Source organism: Mytilus californianus, unplaced genomic scaffold (genome assembly GCF_021869535.1).
Source record: "Mytilus californianus isolate M0D057914Y unplaced genomic scaffold, xbMytCali1.0.p SCAF_7, whole genome shotgun sequence".
NCBI lineage: Eukaryota > Metazoa > Mollusca > Bivalvia > Mytilida > Mytilidae > Mytilus > Mytilus californianus.
The window spans coordinates 54,629,141-54,648,616 of NW_026262723.1; the positions used below are offsets into that span (position 1 = coordinate 54,629,141).

Sequence of the window (19,476 nt, forward strand, 5' to 3'; positions counted from 1 at the left end):
GACATAAGATTTCCGATGTAACAATTGTAACAGACACCTGTTTTGACAAGGGATAATAACTCATAGAAGGAAGGGATTTTTAAATTAGGGTAAGAGTTACCTCCTACAAGGACTTTTAAAATCGTTTTAATTCAATGTAACAAACCAACCTGAGAAGTGACAAAAGATTTCCACTTTTTGAATTTGCTCTAACTCTAATGGTTTTTGGAGATTAATAACAATGTTTTCGGTGTTTGAGGAGATATTCTATTTGGAAAAAGAGTTAGATCTGCCAGGTTCGATACTAAATACCGTTTCGATGTCTGATGTCATGTTAGAAAGATCTCTGCGATATCGCCAAGAATATCTGTCTCTGCAGACTGTATTTGTATTTTGGAGACGAAAATGAGTATTCACGAAGCTATAATGTGGCAGTGTTAGACTACATTTTGTAAGTGAGAGCTAGTTAAAACGAATCAGAGAATCATTCTTTCCATCTAAAACACTTATTCGTGTAGATTATGATTATACTGTGGTGTTCAATAATGTAATAAAGCAAGACCTAATGTTCTTTTCGTTGTTTTCAAGTAGAAAATCTGTACAGGTTTGTTGTAGACATTTTTGGAGTATTTATGATGTTGCTGTATGAAATCTGTATATTTTTAAAGAACAACCGCACTATTAGGTGTCAGGAGGCCAGGTTTCATACCAGCATGTTAAGAACTTTGACATTGCTCTTAGTTACTATCAGCATTCTTTCAGTTAGTAGGGTGTTGGTTATTATCGCTTTGTTCGTATTTGTGTCTTTGTGACATAGTTTATACCTGTAGAAGAAGTTACGTGATTTTTCCTGTTTTAATTTTTGTTTTTGTTTTTTTCTTTTATGTAACTTTTGTTAGTTCAGAAACCTAGATTCGGTACTGACATGATTTATAACAAACCTTTCTAAAATTGTCCGTTGTTAAATTTTGAAATTATAAAGAAACTAAGGTTTCAACTCTCTCAGGCAAAGTTGACCTTAGATGAATTTGGCTATTTGTTTTAGGTATTTTTGTCATATAGCTCTTCAACTGTTTCGGTACTTATTCATCCCTCGGATTTCAAATGTTTGGCTTTGAGCGTTCCTGATGAAGGTAAATCCAGAAAAGCGCTTCGGACGCATGAAATTTTTAAACGTGTTGTTTTCAATTTTTTAAAATGATGACACGTGAGACTTCTATGTACTACTTTAACTTGACACATTATATGTGCCTACTCAAAGAACCTCATTAGTGGCCATGGTTGACTTTTGTTATTTTAATGTTTAAGGATAAGTTTAAAGTTGATCAGGGAAATAAATTATCAATATTAGTTTACCATTTTGTTAGACTGTTAGATTTCACACTCTTGCAAACTGTTTGAAAGGTGAAGAAGAAAATAAAAAAAAAACTTGAATATTTTGCTCGAAATGTATTGTTATTTGTCATAAAGAAAAGCATATGTGTTGTTTGTCAATTCATTAAATCAATTGTATTTGAAAATATCAGATTGTATGAGTATTTGAGCATATAATAATTGAAAATATGGGATGCGATTATTCTTGGAAAGGTACCATCTTCTGGTCACTGCCGTTCAAGCATAGAACGTAATCAATTTGATAAAATCATCTTTTCGTCCTTTTCTTCCTTCTTTTCTTGTGTTTTTTGTCTTGTGTCGATTCATTATAGTGTGTTGCCATTTTTGTGGTATTTTCATATGTTATTTCTGTAGGCATTAAATCATCATAGGTCTGACAATCATTGGCAACGGTAAGTGTCGCATACGGATTGTAAACTCCCGGTAGAGATTGTTGGATGTTGTCATATCTCACCGACGCACTCGTATTGGAACAGGATTGCAAAGATCTCTTTGCATTTGACCTAGACCTGAAACATAAAATGAAAATATAATTATTAAATAGGAAGCCTTAAATAGTATCTAGAAGAAATGAAAACATTTCTTTAATTTAATTCCGATACAAAACTAAAAAGACTCGCGTATCATACAAAAAAAAAATGTATTAGAGAAATGCATATTCATGAAGAAGGAGATTACAGTTAGGAAATGTTAGTGAAAAAAATTGTTACGATTTCAGTGAGAAATTCGTGCATCAATTTATATCATAAAATTTCAACAATCACTGTTTTCGTAAGATAAAATTGAAGTTAGAGTTAGTTCAAGCGGATAAATACCATTGGTATATTTAGCAAAGCTTTGGTTTTTGTGAGAACTATGTACTAGACTTAATATTTCCAGACATTATTGAAAATATCTATCAAGTGGTGTTTTATTGGCTGTTCATGAAGATTCAACATTAATTCGAATTCACTTCAATCAAAGAAAGCAAAAGACAAGTTACGTAATGACAAAATAAGTCCGTCCGTCCGCCCTGCATAACTTTTATGTCGTATGAAAATTTAAGATAGTTTCATCTGATTTCCATTATTTTTTTTGCACAGTCATATCTATAAAACGAAGATCCTTGTTGATTTTTTTTTAAATTGGAAACAACAACATTGATAAAAACCGCAGGAAAACAACTGCAATATTCCCGACTTGGCACAAGCATTTTACTAAGAAACTGGTGGGTAAAACCTGGTTTTCTAGCTAGCTAAAACGCCCACTTGTATGACAGTTGTTTAATGTTCCGTTATATTGACAAATTTGGTGAGCAACCCAAACAGACATGATTGGTTAACGTGGCCATATCTGGGATCATCCAGCAGCCAAAACTGTGTGCACATGTATCACAGACATACAACCAAATTTATTTAAACGTTCAAACACACATACAATTTAATCAAACAAAGACAACAACAGTGAGAAATTCGTGCATCAATTTATATAATAAAAGTTCAACAATCACTGTTGTCGTAAGATATAATTGAAGTAAGAGTTAGTTCAAGCGGATAAATACCATTGGAATATTTAGCAAAGCTTTGGTTATTTCGAGAACTATGTACTAGACTTAATATTTGCAGACATTATTGAAAATATCTATCAAGTGGTGTTTTATTGGCTGTTCATGAAGATTCAGCATTAATTCGAATTCACTTCAATCAAAGAAAGCAAAATACGATAAGACCGGGACACTTACTTCACATTTGTGTACTATTCATTTGACGGATTCGTGAACCTCTTAATCTAATTGCAACACAAATATCAACTAGTAAAATTACTGACCGCCTCGTCATATTTTCCATATTAATTACTACATAGATATAAGAAGATGTGGTATGAGTGCCAATGAGACAACTCTCCATTCAAGTCAAAATTTATAAAAGTAAACCATTATAGGTCACAGTACGGTCTTCAACACGGAGCCTTGGCTCACACCGAACAGTAAGCTATAAAGGGCCCAAAAAATTACTAGTGTAAAACCATTCAAACGGGAAAAACCAACGGTCTAATCTATATAAAAAACGAGAAACGAGAAACACTTATAAACCACATCAACAAACGACAACTACTGAACATGACTGTTTAAAGGGAACTAAAACGACTAAAACGAGATAGTTTAACCGGCAACAGTTCTTAAAATAACATTTTATTCAGAAGTCTAACTCCGACGGTAAGAACGCACTCGAGTTCACGGCTGTCATTCGGTATTTCGAGAACATTGATCGTGAAAGAATAAGTACATTGTAACGGTGGTCAAGTATTGCGATTGGATAGTGAAAGATCTGGTATAGGATCGTGGAGGAAATCTTTTCGATAAGATACATGCAACTTCAGTAAATAATCTAATTTAATGAATTATAATGACAAATATTGGAAAAATAAAACTGTCTGTCAAAATGGTTTAACATTATGATCTGTATCCGAGAAAAATTAAGGTTTAAAAGTATACCGTTTTAACAAAAATAAAAAAGGCAGATTGCTCATCGAAATTTTAAAGAAATAAAAATGTAAACAAACATGATTTTTTATTTCATATTTTGAATGCATAAACAACTGTTCTCTTAAAAATATCGTTTCATATTGCTGTTTAAAATGGTTCTTACAGTTATTTTGTTTTAGCTTCATCAAAAACTTTGCAAAAAATTGAATATTTGTAAAAATTTGATATTTCGGATCGTGAAAGATCGGGTACTGCTTTTTAATGATCGTGAAAAGGAAAGTGAAAGATCTTTTGCCGCTTATTCGTTATTGCAAAACTCCACCAAAACGATCAAATCATTTTTTAAACACAAGATAATTTATATTATATATTTGTAATTGATATAGCAAAAGATTGAATTTGCATGACTGATTCCGCTTCACTTTTGTTTGTAAATAGGGCCTTGGTGGTTCAATGCTGTTAGGTCTGATTATATGATAATACAACATCGACTAGTTGCCTAACAACAATATAAGTCCGAATGTCCACCCTGCATAAGTTTTATGTCGTATGAAAAGTTAAGATTGTCTTATTTGGTTTCCATCATTTTTTTTATGCACAGTCATATCTATAAAACGAAAATCCTTGTTGATTTTTCAAGCAAATTGGAAACAAAAAGATTAAAAAAATACCCGCAGGAAAACAACTGTCTTATTCCTGCTTTGGCACAGGTGTTTTTCTAAGAAAATGGTGGATAAACCTGGTTTGTTAATGTGGTTCATAATTGTTTCTCGTTTCTCGTTTTTTATATAGATTAGACCGTTGGTTTTCCTGTTTGAATGGTTTTACATTAGTCATTTGTGGGGACCTTTATAGCTTGCTGTTCGGTGTGAGCCAAGGCTCCGTGTTGAAGGCCGTACTTTGACCTATAATGGTTTACCTTTTCAAATTGTGACTTGGATGGAGTGTTGTCTCATTGGCACTCATACCACATCTTCTTATATCTATTATTTAATTTTCCGTAATATTGCCAAATTTGGTGAGCAACCCAAACAAACATAATTAGTTAACGTGGCCATATCTGGGATCCCAATAAAACTGAATTAAACGTTCAAACACATACAATTAAATCAAACAAAGACAACAAGTTGCTTTTTTAAAAAAAAAGACAATACGTGAACCTTAGAACTTTTTTTATTCTAATTATTAATTCAACTGAATAAGAAATTATATATTAGTGTTATCTTGGCCATGTGTATGGAGGATAATATTTTCTTTTTGTTATAAATCATTACAATTTTGGCATGTTGAGAGAAGTGTTAAATTTAAAGCAAGGAGAGAGAAAAAAAGATTCCCAGACGTATAATTTCTTAAAGAATAATAATAATTCAAAACATGGAGGACACATGTACCTTCTTCCAAAAATTCATTAAATTAATCTAGAAATAAGAAATGAGGCATTGCGAACTGGTCAGCTAGCAGGACACATTAATGTTCGTTACCGACCAATCATCAATAAGTGTAACTCTCCCGCGAGAGATACTTACTTGATCTAATTATAAATATAATAAAGAAGATGTGGTTTGATTGCCAATGAGACAACTCTCCACAAGAGACCAAATGACACAGAAATTAACAACTATAGGTCACCGTACGGCCTTCAACAATGAGCAAAGCCCATACCGCATAGTCAGCTATAAATGGCCCCGAAATATCAAATGTAAAACAATTCAAACGAGAAAACTAACGGCCTAATTTATGAACAAAAAATGAACGAAAAACAAATATGTAACACATCAACAAACGACAACCACTAAATTACTGGCTCCTGACTTGGAACAAGCACATACATACAGAATGTGGCGGGGTTAAACATGTTAGCGGGATCCCAACCCTCCCCCTAACCCGGGACAGTGGTGTAACAGTACAACATAAGAATGAACTATAAAAATCAGTTGAAAAAGGCTTAACTCATCAGATGGATACAAACAGAAATACTACACAGAGTGAACGTGGCCGGGTACTTGTATATCCCAACAACGAATAGACACTAAGCACAGATCTGAGAGTACTCGCAGTTACTGACAGCTAGTTCAAAGCCACTAACAACTAATTAAAACAATCATGCATCTTAGACTAAATTATCAATTAGTACACATCCAACATCCAATTATTGAAGAGGCATAACTTTTACATTCAAGATACAAAAAATTTCATTTATAAAATAGAGTCACACGAGGTAAAAAAAGTATGTATTCTTATTGCCTATGATGTACGTCAATGTAGACAAATATGATCATTGACAATTTAGAAGAAATTGTTATCAATGCATTAGAATTTATTGACACACAGGAAAATATACTTTAAAGATTCTCAACAAAATAGATTTAACTGCATTTGTTAAATTAATTCTTAGAAACAATGAATTTGAGTTTAATAGACTGTTATACAAACACATTATAGGAGCGTACCAACCAGTCTTATTAATTTGTACTCATTAAATTCTTAGATAAGTTCCAATGGAGAGAAAACATCAAATTACACTATCAATAGGGATGACGGTTTTATGGTCTTCACAGGCAAATTAGAGCAAGTTGAAGATTTCTTTAACCTTGCAAACGAAATTGACCATCTACTTAAGTTCTAATATGAGGTGTCGACATCTAGTATAGCCTATTTAGAGGGTGGTAAAGGGTTATTTTCGTGCAACGTTTTCGGTCTTTTTATTTCACGTGTTTCCGTGTTTCGACGTTTTATTTCTCGTTTTCTCGTGTTTGGTTCGATGTGCGTGCTTCGTGTTTTCCCTTAATTATTTTCAGTGTTTCGTGTCGGTACTCTTATTTTCTCGTGCTTGTCCCGCATTTGCCTGATTAAAAAGTAAACCGGGACTAATTCAAAGTCAGCCCAAATATTGTTTTAAATTATAAACTAATTAACTGGTCCCAAGATATTTATTAATAGCCTATTATATTACTATGATAAATCGGATGCAACTAACGGACGCTAAAAGGTGACCACATGCAGGGTCGCCATGTCCATTTATAATGACTGCATGATCTCCAAGAACGGCTGAGTAATAACTGTTGGTACTTTTTTCCTTAATATTTACGATTTTATTCCTTGGCTTTTTTTTCCAGAGTGTTTTTTTTTTCTCCGTGCAACATTTTTGCGATTTGTTATTTCACGTGTTTCCGTGTTCAGACCCTCCCTTTTATCACCCTCTATGTAGATACCGAAGTGTACAAAAGTGAACGGTTCCATAATAATGGAATTCTTGATGTTAAGTCACATATATTAAAAACACAGAAACGTATCAATATTTACCAATCACTAGTGCACATCCAAAATACACATAAATTTAAGAGCATTACAGTGTGTGAATAATATAAGAAATTTCTACTTCTACCACTAAGTGACCACCGTCATTTGGTTGACTATCCTGTCACTGTTTGGTGTTTGCTTGCATACTTAACAAGTCCAAGAATGATTTTAACAGAAAGGAAATAATTTGTGCTGTACATAACATTTATACATGGTGCAAATAAAAACATGGGACTTGAAATTTAATGTGCATGCAGTAGTCTCTCGAACGAGTCAAGACTTTCTGCAGCGGTCACTGAAATAATAGTGACATCAATGAATTAAATGTATATAGAGAATACTGTAAAAAGGAAACAGTAAAAGTTGTAAAAATGTATATTAACGAACAGTCTTATTTATTTTACTTGTTTTATTTTCATTTGAAACAGATTTTTTTTATCTGATTTGTCAAAATGACAAGTGTGCATAATGATTTTATTGTTACAAATCAAATCCCAAAAGCCCACTATAGCTATAACTCATTATGTAGAAACCACAGCACTATTTTAAAATATCTCTCTGTGATTATCTAGACACAGATGTTTGATACCATAGGTCGTTATAATTAAATCTTGACCATTTAACTTTCACTTGTTTATCAAAGGGTACAACTGTCAACTTTGCCCAAGTCAGTAAACCCTTGCAATGCATAAAATGTAGCTTTACAATAAATATACATGTTTGAAAAGGATCTATAGATTATTGTTTATTATCATATATCAGATAAGTGAATTAGCGATCTGTGAAAATTCTTTATTGCCATGTTTTAAATATCTTAGATACACCGTATGGAGGTGCTCTTAATTGCAGGAAGCTAATACAGATAAGATGAATAGGTGTTCCGAATGAACAATAATTATGCTTCCGAATATTCCTCCATAGACTATATTTCTAACTAATAAATATGCGTGAACCCTAAGGGGTTCACGCAATAACAAAAAAAAGTTTTTGTAGTTCACAATACAGTCAATATAGTAAAGCATAATGACATATACACTTTCCCGATAAAATACAAAATATGTAAAATATAAATACAAGGATTTACTAAATGAAAACAACACTATTAAAACCTCATGTGTCCGAATCTTATCTCTGGACCAACCCGCATAAAGAGCGCAAAAGGCCATAGACCTGAAATCTGGATGCACATATAACGAACTACGTCAAGACTAATGCGACCAAATGGAACATAATAGTACAAAGACAAAAAAAGGTAAAAATGTTAAGTAGATAAAATTTTACACAGAGGCAGCACCTAGAATCTATAACTCAAGAACATCCTGTATTATTTGTGACGCAGACACTGAATATTTATCTCTTTGGTCTTGGTACTTTCCAATAAACATTTTGAGAAAAAGGCCCAGATGTTCTTTCACAAAACCCTGGCTTATTAATTTTTTGCTGAGACACTGATGACGTTTAACAAATTCTGATTAGCAAGCTCCTGAATATCGTATGAGTTGAGAAATGTATTGTCCATACGCGGATGAAGCTGGTAAATTGCTGCTAAGGTGTAGAACGCTGGTATTGAGATGACCGCTGTAGTCAAATTCGGGGTGAATGTCTCAAAATGAGGCTGAGGAAGCTGTATAGGTCGTGTTTGTAATCTCTAGTTTAGGACTATTAAATAAGACCCAATCAAAAAAGTTCGTTTTGTTAATGGAAAGAGCATCTTCAATATACCTGTATGTCAAATTAAATGATATAGGTTCTTTGATCTAATCCTTACGAAAACGTACTCATTAAGATATTTCCAAGGAAAAGCCACCAGACCCCCTCTCTAATCACTCATTCGTGGATGCATTTAGTATTATAAGTAATTACACGCTTCAACTAATTACAAGAATATCAATTGGTAAAAGAAATGTTGTTTTCTGATCATTAAGTCTGGTCACGGCTTATCTTTCATGAACAAAATAATGCGTTGCCTAATCTTTCACGATCAATTTTGAACAAAAATCAACAAAATCATATTTTTTCAAAAATAATATGAACTTTTTCAAGTGAAAACGTACTCGTGATTTTTTCTTAATGATTCTCATAGGTATGTGTGTCGCCTTTTGTGTTTTCTTAAAAAGTACTGCATGTTTTGTTTAACGTAGTACACAGTACTATTAAGGAAGCCGAATAATTTTGACAGACATATTTCTTTTTTCTGATTTGTTCCACCTTTTGAAATTACAGTAGATTTTTTTCACATATTTTGCAGTAGCATTACACTTATTTGCATTCACGATCCGATCGCAATGCTTGACCACCGTCAGTTAATCTTTCACGATCATTTTTCTCGATATACCGAATGACACCCGTGGAGTTGGTAACGGATCAGTTAACAGCTTAATCTAATTGTAACACAAATATCAACAAATAAAATTACTGACCGCCTCATCATATTTTCCATGTTTAATTTGTAAATTGTGCAATATTACTTACTACATGTATAGCAGGCAACAATTTTAAAAAGAAAATTGTATTGAGAAACCAAACTCCGACGGTATGAACGCACTCGAGTTGGTAATTTATAAACGGTTACTTTTGAAAAACAGAAGAAAGGCAAAGATAATAGATGCCATAAACGGATCTAACAAATACCAATCTAAATAACGGTTGCAATACCATCCTCTTTTCCTGGTATGTGACATCAACGAGTTAAACTTTATATTATAGAGTTTGTACTTACATGAGCAACACAACGGATGCATCATGAAGATCAGGATCTGCTTACCGAGCCAGAGCATCTTAGATCACCCCCTTGTATTTTGTGAGGTTCGTGTTGCACAGTCTTTTTTTTTATGTTGTGTTTTGTATACTGTTTTTATACGCCCGTCAAAATTTTGACGGGACGTATTATGGTATACAAATGTCATCTGTCCGTCTGTTTGTCCGGCGTAAACATGTCGCACCGTAACTTGAGAACGACTTATCAAAATTTCATGAAACTTAAAATAGTTAAATAGTTGTTTCTTATGATGGTCAAACGATCTGTATACTTTTTGGTGAAAATAAGATTAAAACTTTTTTGAGTTACTGGACTTAGTAACTAAAACAGGTGTGAGTTATTTTTCACATGTCGCGCCGTGTCTCAAAAACAATTTATGATTATTGCTTAAAACTTTACACACTTCTTAGTTATATTAATCTTAAGATCTGTATACTTTTTGGTGATGATTCAAAATTTATTTTTGAGTTATTGAGTATTTTGTAAAAAAAGGGGGAGGGGTTTTTCACATGTCGCGCCGTATCTCAAAAACGATTTAAGATTATTGCTTAAAATTTTACACACTTCTTAGTTATATTAATCTAAAGATCTGTATACTTTTTTGGTTTTGATTCAAAATTTTAGTTTAGAGATATTGATTTTTTTTTTAAAGGGGGGATTTCACATGTCGCGCCGTATCTCAAAAACGATTTATGATTATTGCTTAAAATATTACACACTTCTTAGTTATATTTATCTAAAGATCTGTATACTTTTTGGTTTTGATTCAAAATTTTATTTTAGAGATATTGAGTTTTTTTGTAAAAAAAGGGGGGTTTCGCATGTCGCGCCGTATGTCAGAAACTATATATGATTATTGCATAAAAATTCACACACAAGACGACGGGCGTATCATGCGCTCATGGCGCAGATGTTTATTTAGTCTTTCGGTCGTTTTTCGTTTTTTGTCTTTAGAGATCGCATATCTCCTTTAATAGTATCTTCTGAATCTCTAACATTATGACAGAAGGATATAATTACTTAGATAAACCCTTTAACAAAAGAGTAAATTGTTTAATAATATTTGTTCAAACATTGATTTCGTTTACCTTTTTATAATCAATACGATTACTATTGCCAATATCACTAATAAAGTCAAGCCGACTGAAACACCAGCAATGATACCTACAATGTACAAAACATAGCTTTATATAGTCTTTCGCTATTATGGTAAACACAGGTATTGATAGACTTGTAAATCACGTTTCAAATAATAAGTTTTAGAGGAAAACAAAATGTTTTACTTGTCTGGTACAAATGTATTTCAAGGGAAATTAAAATATCGAAATATTTCATTTTGATTTAACTTGTTTCCTCCATAAATCTAATATCAATACACACAAATAAGATGTATATCTTCATCTGGCTACAAACGTGAGAGATAAGTAAATGAGAGAAAGAGTGTTCACGTAAAATTGGCTAAAACCCACCACATGTAGTACCTATGCCAATCTGGGCTACTTGGATGGTGAGTTGTTCGTTGTTGTTCGTATGTCCGTTATTTTTTTCGGAGGAGTCAGATATAGGTGTGATGTGTTGTGCTTTCAAGTATTTTTGGTGATTGCTGTTATCTTTTTTATGAATTATTCGATGAACTGGCGTCGCAAATATGGCTTTGTGTTAGGTAGATTAAGCAACAAAACGGATTACAAAAAGAACAGTGTATTTATCTCGTTTTAGCATTAATTCTTAATATATCACTTAATATAGTTTAATTTAAACTATTCCAAAAAGTCACTATAAAATGATAGTTTTGAAATATTACGACTGAACTGTGTGAAAAGAAAAGAAAACAAAAAAGTTATCATCACACGATACTAATCGTTTTGTATTCCGGTTTCTTTATAATACCTTCATTCTCAGTATCTCTAGTGATTCTATGAGGAAACGTGATGTGGCTTGGTGGTAGCACTGATGGTCTTGGTGTGTCTGTAATATTGAAATTGACATAAAAACAGGTTATTGTTCATTTCAAGTATAATGACGCTCCCCTTCAAAGTTGACCAACAACAATGAAGGAATTGTTTATTTCAAGCGTAAACAAATGTACTGTATGCTTTACGGGATTGATGTCGAATATACTTCCATAAATATATTTCTAAGATAATTTATAGTTTGTTACCAATTGTATATGCAGTCGCTGACGCTTAAGAACGTGTTACAGTGTTTAATGTATTTTCTTTCTGATGTTAATTTTCACTCGGACATATTTGAAAACGAATAGCCTTTTTATTTTTCACTTTATTTGGTCCTGCCTTTTTTTTTATTAGTTTATCCTGACTTTTTTTACATAATTTGTCATCCTGCCTTTTTTTTGCCAAGTTGCTCATCCTGCCTTTTTTTACTCAAAACTCCTGTCCTGCCCTTTTCTTTCGAATTTCATTGTAGCCCCCTTCCCCCATAAAAATCAAATGGTATCTCCCTTACATATAAATGATAAAGGGATTGGAAAACAATCTCAAAATTCATAATTGGAAAACTTTCAACTTTAGAAACACAGCATGCCATGCAGTTACCAACATAAATGCGTAAAATAATACCGTACACTTACCGCTAAAAAAATCCGGAACATTCATAGGACTGGTATTTTTTATATGTATATTGAATTTCAACCGAATTGTAGAACTGATTCTTTTTTTTTTTTATTGTATTGGATACATTTGACTCATGGGTCAACACAATATATAAGGGGAGCTCTTTACTCCGTTCTTTTTGGCATTTTAAAGACATTATAAACATATTTGTTTGGACAAAAAACAGTAATAAAAGTGATATTTTCTTTTGATAAATTAATTGTGTCATGGAATTTCCTCTCATTTACTTTTCTTCGAATTTTTGGTCCCCAAATGGTCTTCAATTTGTACTTGAAGTGGCCTTTTATAAAAAAAAATAAAAAGACGTGGTTTAATTGCCAATGAGACAACTCTCCACCAGAGACCAAATGCCATAGAAGTTAGAAACTATATATCACCGTACAGCCTTCAACAATGAGCAAACCCATACCGCATAGTCAGCTATACAAGTCCCCGAAATGAAAACTTTTTGATTCGAAATCTTACTTTCGGGCTGTCTTTTAATGTCATACAAGAATAATGTCTGCTTACTTGCTACAATATCATAGATGGAAAACGTCGAATTACCACCACACTTTTCAATTTCGTGACCAAAACAATTTATATCACACTCTGTGTCGTTTACTTTGAAAGGTCCATTGGTATCAAAGATGTATCGGTTATAACCACAACTGCAGACGTTTCCACTCTGTAATCATATATTAGCTTATGAAGTATAAATTATGCATTTCTGTTCATTAAAAAAAAATATGATATTAGAAAATTACTTATTTTGTCGTTAACTTATACTTTTTTTTTTATTAATTTTGAATTCAAGCAATTGAAATATCTCCTTATTATTGTTTCGTGTGTATGATTAAAAAACCTAAAAGTGCGCATAGCGCCAGCTGAGCGTAACATCACTTCGGATTGACCAAATTGTATTTTTGGTGAGTCCAAAGTGATGTAGAAGGAATTAAAGCTATGCACAAGTTAGATATTTTTTTTAATTTCAAATGATTTGAAAAATGGTATAACAACAAATATCAATAAAACAATATCTGTATTTTCATACCAGAACCGAAGAACTTACAGTTCACCACCATAAGTATCGACCCAGTGGTAGAATTAGCATTAAAGGTATCAATTTGACTGCACCCGATGCGCATTTCGACAATTACTGTCTCTTTGGTGATGCTCGAGGCCAAGATATTTAAAAAACGAAACCCTAATACAAACGTTGAGGAGCTGATAAAATAGCATATTTGAAGTGTTATCTTCATCTATATTCTTTGGGTCTTTGAAGTTCGTTTTAAAATATACATTTGTTAATCTTTGAGTGCTTACCGTTATCCCAACAAATTGACTGGGCTCTCTTTTTCGGCAATATTTTATACAAGCAAATGGAGACATATACCATTGAGGTTTTTCATAATATCGACGAAGCCCCAACCTACTTATATCTCTGTTAAAGCATCCAGTATACATGTAATCGAGACCTGGAATCAATTTATAAGAGAGTTATTTAAACAATATAAACGTAAACAAAATACATTCTACGATTTAAGATATACATGTACGAGACTAATGTGTGATATTTACTAACTAGGGAAAACTTTTTATCGCCAAGATGGAGAGAGATATGATTGTTGGTGACCTAATTAACTACATTGACATTCAAATATAATATATATTCTTGTTCTATTGGTCTTTATTACGTAGTTTTGTATTTTTAATGTTTTTTTTTAAACATTTAGCGTCAAATTGAAGGACTAACGAGTTCTGTCCCATAGTTGTTTTAAGCTTGTAATAGATTCAGATTAAGTATGCTAATTAGATATATGCGCATAAAAAGTGCGCACAAATCTCAGTGTGTAATTTTAAATTCTCAGTGTGTAGTTTCAAATTCTCAGTGTGTGTTTTTCAGTTTATTTCATCTCAGTGTGTCTTTTTGAAATCTCATTGTGTATTTTTCAATTCTCAGTGTGTAATTTTCAATTTTCAGTGTGTGTTTTTCATTTTTTTGTAATCTCAGTGCGTTTTTATGAAATCTCAGTGTGTAATTTTTAATTCTCAGTGTGTGTTTTTAGGTTTTTTAATCTCAGTGTGTTTTTTTTTAGTTCTCAGTGTGTAAATTTTTCGAAAAATGGTTTAAACATAGTTTTGACGAGAACGGCTTGCCATAACTAAGTACTTCATGCTTAAACTTATTGTTGTGCTTTTACTCTTTTTACTTTGTTATTCTAATGATATTAAAGAGGGAAAAGGGAGAGGGGTAAGTACTCTGTTTAAGCCAGTCACCTGTTAATGTTACTGTCTTAAGTCAAGAATCTCGCCAGTGATCGACTATGTGTATTTGTTTGTCGTTTTGTTCGAATAGAGTTGGTAATTTTGTTACATTTAACACTTGGTGCCCGTCTTAATAAAGAAAACTTTGTGAGGTTTCAAGGGGTATTTTAGTCGATTGTTCGAATTTAATGAGCTTTACCAAATATGAAAATCACTGCTCCCAATACGTTCGTTCGTCATTATTATTATATGATCTCACCGGTTACCTCTATTGACACATTGAATACTTATAAATGTTTGTACAGGTTTACATCATCATCATCATCATCATCATCATCATCATCATCATCATCATCATCATCATCATCATCATCATCATCATCATCATCATCATCATCATCATCATCATCATCATCAATATTAATATTAAATATGCATACAATATTGAAGTATAAATTCTAAATTAATTGCCATAATTATGTATATTTATACCTTTTCCTTCATCACCCATCTTTGTTTGGATATATATGCGTATGATTCCTTTCAAGTGAGAGGAAATAAGAATACTCTTATGTTACGCAAGATAATCCGGTACATATTTGAATATTTCCGCATCACTTATAAATTGTATTTGTATCAATGTCAACATTATATGTTACGGAGCACTGTGTGGGACTTTATATTTTTCTTAATTTTGTGCGCTTAATATAAATATATTGTGCACTGGACTAAAAATAGATTTCGTACCATTGAATATGTTGTGCGCTCAAATTCATATAGTGCTTACGAGTGGTAAGGTTTGCTTCTTGGAAGTCAATATATATATTGATTGTTGGTTGATTAACGTCCAGTGGCAAGTATTCAATGCATGTTCAGACGAGAATAAATTAACGATAAATACAATAGTTATAGGTCCTGAAATAAAAGCCGTCTGAGATGAAGTCGTGGGAGTTGTGGCTGCCACTTGAAAATGTGGGCATTTTGGATAGGGAAAGAGATTTGACCTTACAACAGGCGATCTACAGATCCCTAAAAGAGTGCAAAGAGCGTGGCACTCTCTCAACGCAAGCAAGGGTATCGGATTAAACGTCCCTAGTCTGACCGGACGTGGCTGCGTACTTGTACATCCCTACAAGCCTAATGGACGACACACTTTGGCAAGGGTGTTACTGCCGGTCGTAAAAAGACCTAAGTGACCATATTCCTATTCCCAACTCACCCTTGGATGTATTTTAAGTGTATACAAGCAGCCATTACTACACAAAAAGAGTTTAAAAGAATGTGCTACCAATTATTGGCTCTAATGAGTTAAAACAAAAACTTCATACAGCATTTGGAGTCATATGATAAACTTCAGCCTTATTGATTATATGCATTATTGCCGAAGTTGTGGTCTTTCGAAAATTGAAAATTGGAAGAAAATCGTAATTTCAGTTTCAAGAAACCTTTCTTAACAGAGTGGACACAGTTTTAACAAAATCTGTAAGATCCTTGCATTCATAAATATTCTAGCGTCAATTTCTTTTTTTTTTCTGTTCTACTCCAAAACAAGAGCTATACTTAGTTAGTAGATATAAGAAGATGTGGTATGAGTGCCAATGAGACAACTCTCCATCCAAGTCAAAATTTATAAAAGTAAACCATTATAGGTCACAGTACGGTCTTCAACACGGAGCCTTGGCTCACACCGAACAGTAAGCTATAAAGGGCCCCAAAACATTACTAGTGTAAAACCATTCAAACGGAAAAACCAACGGTCTAATCTATATAAAAAACGAGAAACGAGAAACACTTATGAACCACATCAACAAACGACAACTACTGAACATCAGATTCCTGACTTAGGACAGGTGCAAACAAATGCAGCGGGTTTAAACGTTTTAATGGTACCAAACCTTTACCCTTTTTCCTGAAACATTGGTGTAACATCACAACATAGAAAGACACACTATAAAATATCAACTGAAATAGCTTAACTCAATCAAAGGACATATTAACACCATTGAACATACACTGAACAAATAAATTTGACCTATGACACAATGTAAATACAAAATAAATAAATCAAGGGAAGAATAATAAAAGTAACATGTTATATCGGTAAGAAATGTTAAACAATTAAAGAAAAACAATATGCTCGAACAAAAATATCAGACATTTGCAATAACTTTAAACACAGGTAAATGAAAATAATTTTGTTGTTAGGTATACGTGTACAGTACCAATAGAGAAAGGAAATATTTTTACAAAATAAATAATGTTTATTATGCGTATGCATTCACACCCAGGTTGATTTTAAATGGGGATGTCAACTCGGTGAAGCATTACTAGTGGAGTACTCGTTGGTTTATTAGAGCGGTAATCGAGTAACCGCTTGGACAATATATACAAAGTTGAAACACTATAATATAAATTTTACCCTTGGTGGGTCACTGTCCACTGGAAGATATACTGTAGACACATTATCATCTGCACTAGTGCAGTGTCCAAGAATTTATATATATCTTAATTAATTTTGAACAGATATATCATGTTAAGGAGGGGTATTTGCGAAAAATCAGTCGAGAGATTGTTAAATTTCGCGAGCCGTAAGGCGAGGGAAATTCATTCTCAAGACTGGTATTATTCGAAAATACCCCTCAAGAACATGCTATATCTGTTTAATTACACCGAATGTTAACGTACAACACGCATTGATGATCGTGACATAAAACGCATTGATGATCGTGACATTACAAGTGTCCAGTCGGATAGAGTATTTTTTGGCAAATACCACATCAGAGAGGGTAAAAAAGGCATATCCTTTTTGCATATACCCCGGCGCTGTTTAAAAATGAACGATATTCATTTGATAAAAGTAAATTGGTGAAAAATACACTGGCTATCAACCAATCAAAACCCAGGATTCTTACATCAGGTGTAATTAATCATTAAATACATGTCTTAATTGATTTAATAAGCAATAATTTAATCAATACATATAATATTGAATACCATCGATTATTAATTAAAACCAGATCAAACAACAATTACAGTGTCCCTTTGGTATCTTTCGCCTCTCTGTTACACATTAACAAAGGCGTGATGATTAGAAATCACTGATGCGATCTCAATATATTGCATGTTTGAAAAGAAGAAGATTATATTAAAACAGGCAATAGATTAGTCGAGTATCAATTAGGTATCTTCGGTTCTGAGCTATACTCGCCCCTAGTTTTTACCATCTGTTGGCACTATAGCTAACAAAGTCCTCATTGAAGTAGAAAATAAACAAGTTAAAAATCAATATAAAAATCAATGTACTAATTTTCCCCAATTGTTTACATCCTATGTCTCCCTTTTTCACAAGCACAGTACTGATCCATGGTATTATAGGATGCCATACTTGTTAAATCAGAATAGAACATAATGGATCATACAAATTCCTGCAAATTTGTATATATATTTTGATAACCAAAAAGTATGGCGTTCATTAAGACAATAGTCATATTAACCTTTTACCATTTTAATGTCTACCCTTTTCATTGTCAACTGTTAGAAAAAAGTAAGAATGATCCTAAATAGTTCTGTCAGATATTTCCGAGGTATAGGCATTTCGCAATTCTGACCTGTGCAGATTTCTCGCGATTGTTCGATGGTGAGATTAAAGCTCTGAACTGCATGAGTTGTTAACGTTTACTTCTAATGTTTTCTGTTTGTTCATTATAAAATAAGTCCTTTATGCTTTTTCGACAAACGACAAACAGACGGATATTCAGCTAACTGAAAGGAAGGTTCGCTCGATGCATAAAATGCCTGACATGAGTATTCATAAGTAAGTCCTCTGATTTGTTAATAATTGATTGGTGTAAATACACTGTAAAAAAAGAATGAAAAGTTACACCAAAAGTTACACCATACTAAGTATTTAGGACAACTATTCCAGAAAATCGGCGTGTTTGAGTGTTTAACACCAAAGATTGTGTTATGTATTACTTAGGTGTGATTTCACACTAATTTAACACTTAATAGTGTTGGTTGCGTGCGAATCGCTACTCAAATTAGTGTTACCTCCGTGTAAGGTGTACAATGTAAAAAAGATGTAATGTTACTCCAAGCTTTACACCATTTTTAGGATATCTATTCCAATAAATCGTGTTATGTATCACCCTAGGAGTGAATTCACACTAACTTTACACTTACAAGTATGGATTAGGTGCATCTTGCTACTCGAATTAGTGTAACCTCCGTGTAAGATATATATATGCAGAAATTATCGAAATGTTACACCAAAGTTTACACCATATTGAAACAAATATCCCATAAAAGTGGAGTGTTTCTATGGCAAGCCGTTCTCGTCAAATCTATGTCTAAACCATTTTTCGAAAAATTTACACACTGAGAATTAAAAGAAAAAACACACTGAGATTAAAAAACCTAACAATGGTCAACCAAATGTTAAACAGGAAGATTGAATGTCTTTCCAAGAACAATCTTACTCACCGAATGTGGTTTCATTTCTTATAGCCTTTAAATTTTAGACCCTTCGGTGACTATTGAAGATAGTGTTACATTGTATTCAGGGAATAAATGTGGTGATAAGTGCTAGCTTTAAATTAAAGTCAGCAGAACACAGATATTGGTGCGCTTGTCACGAATTGTGGTGTCAAAATGAATTTGAATTTGGTGTAACCTTATTTTTTAAGGTACCCACAGACTCT

General features: G+C 32.9%; 1 protein-coding gene across 1 annotated transcript; it reads right to left on the minus strand.

The window, feature by feature from the left end:
• Positions 1–1,413: 1,413 nt before the first annotated feature.
• On the minus strand, positions 1,414–15,318 carry LOC127707520 (uncharacterized). Its single transcript, XM_052212102.1, has 6 exons — positions 15,269–15,318; positions 13,835–13,986; positions 13,040–13,196; positions 11,787–11,864; positions 10,985–11,060; positions 1,414–1,883 (listed from the first exon to the last, which is right to left on the minus strand). The coding sequence occupies exons 1-6, from the start codon at positions 15,285–15,287 to the stop codon at positions 1,622–1,624; spliced, it is 744 nt and encodes a 247-aa protein (XP_052068062.1). The 5' UTR covers positions 15,288–15,318; the 3' UTR covers positions 1,414–1,621.
• Between the last annotated feature and the right edge of the window lie 4,158 nt (positions 15,319–19,476).

Coding starts and splice junctions, on each gene's coding strand:
- LOC127707520 (XM_052212102.1), bottom strand. Junction 13,197..13,834: donor GTCAATTTGTTGGGATAACG/GTAAGCACTCAA, acceptor ATATGATTACAG/AGTGGAAACGTCTGCAGTTG. Junction 11,061..11,786: donor TAGAGATACTGAGAATGAAG/GTATTATAAAGA, acceptor TGTACATTGTAG/GTATCATTGCTGGTGTTTCA.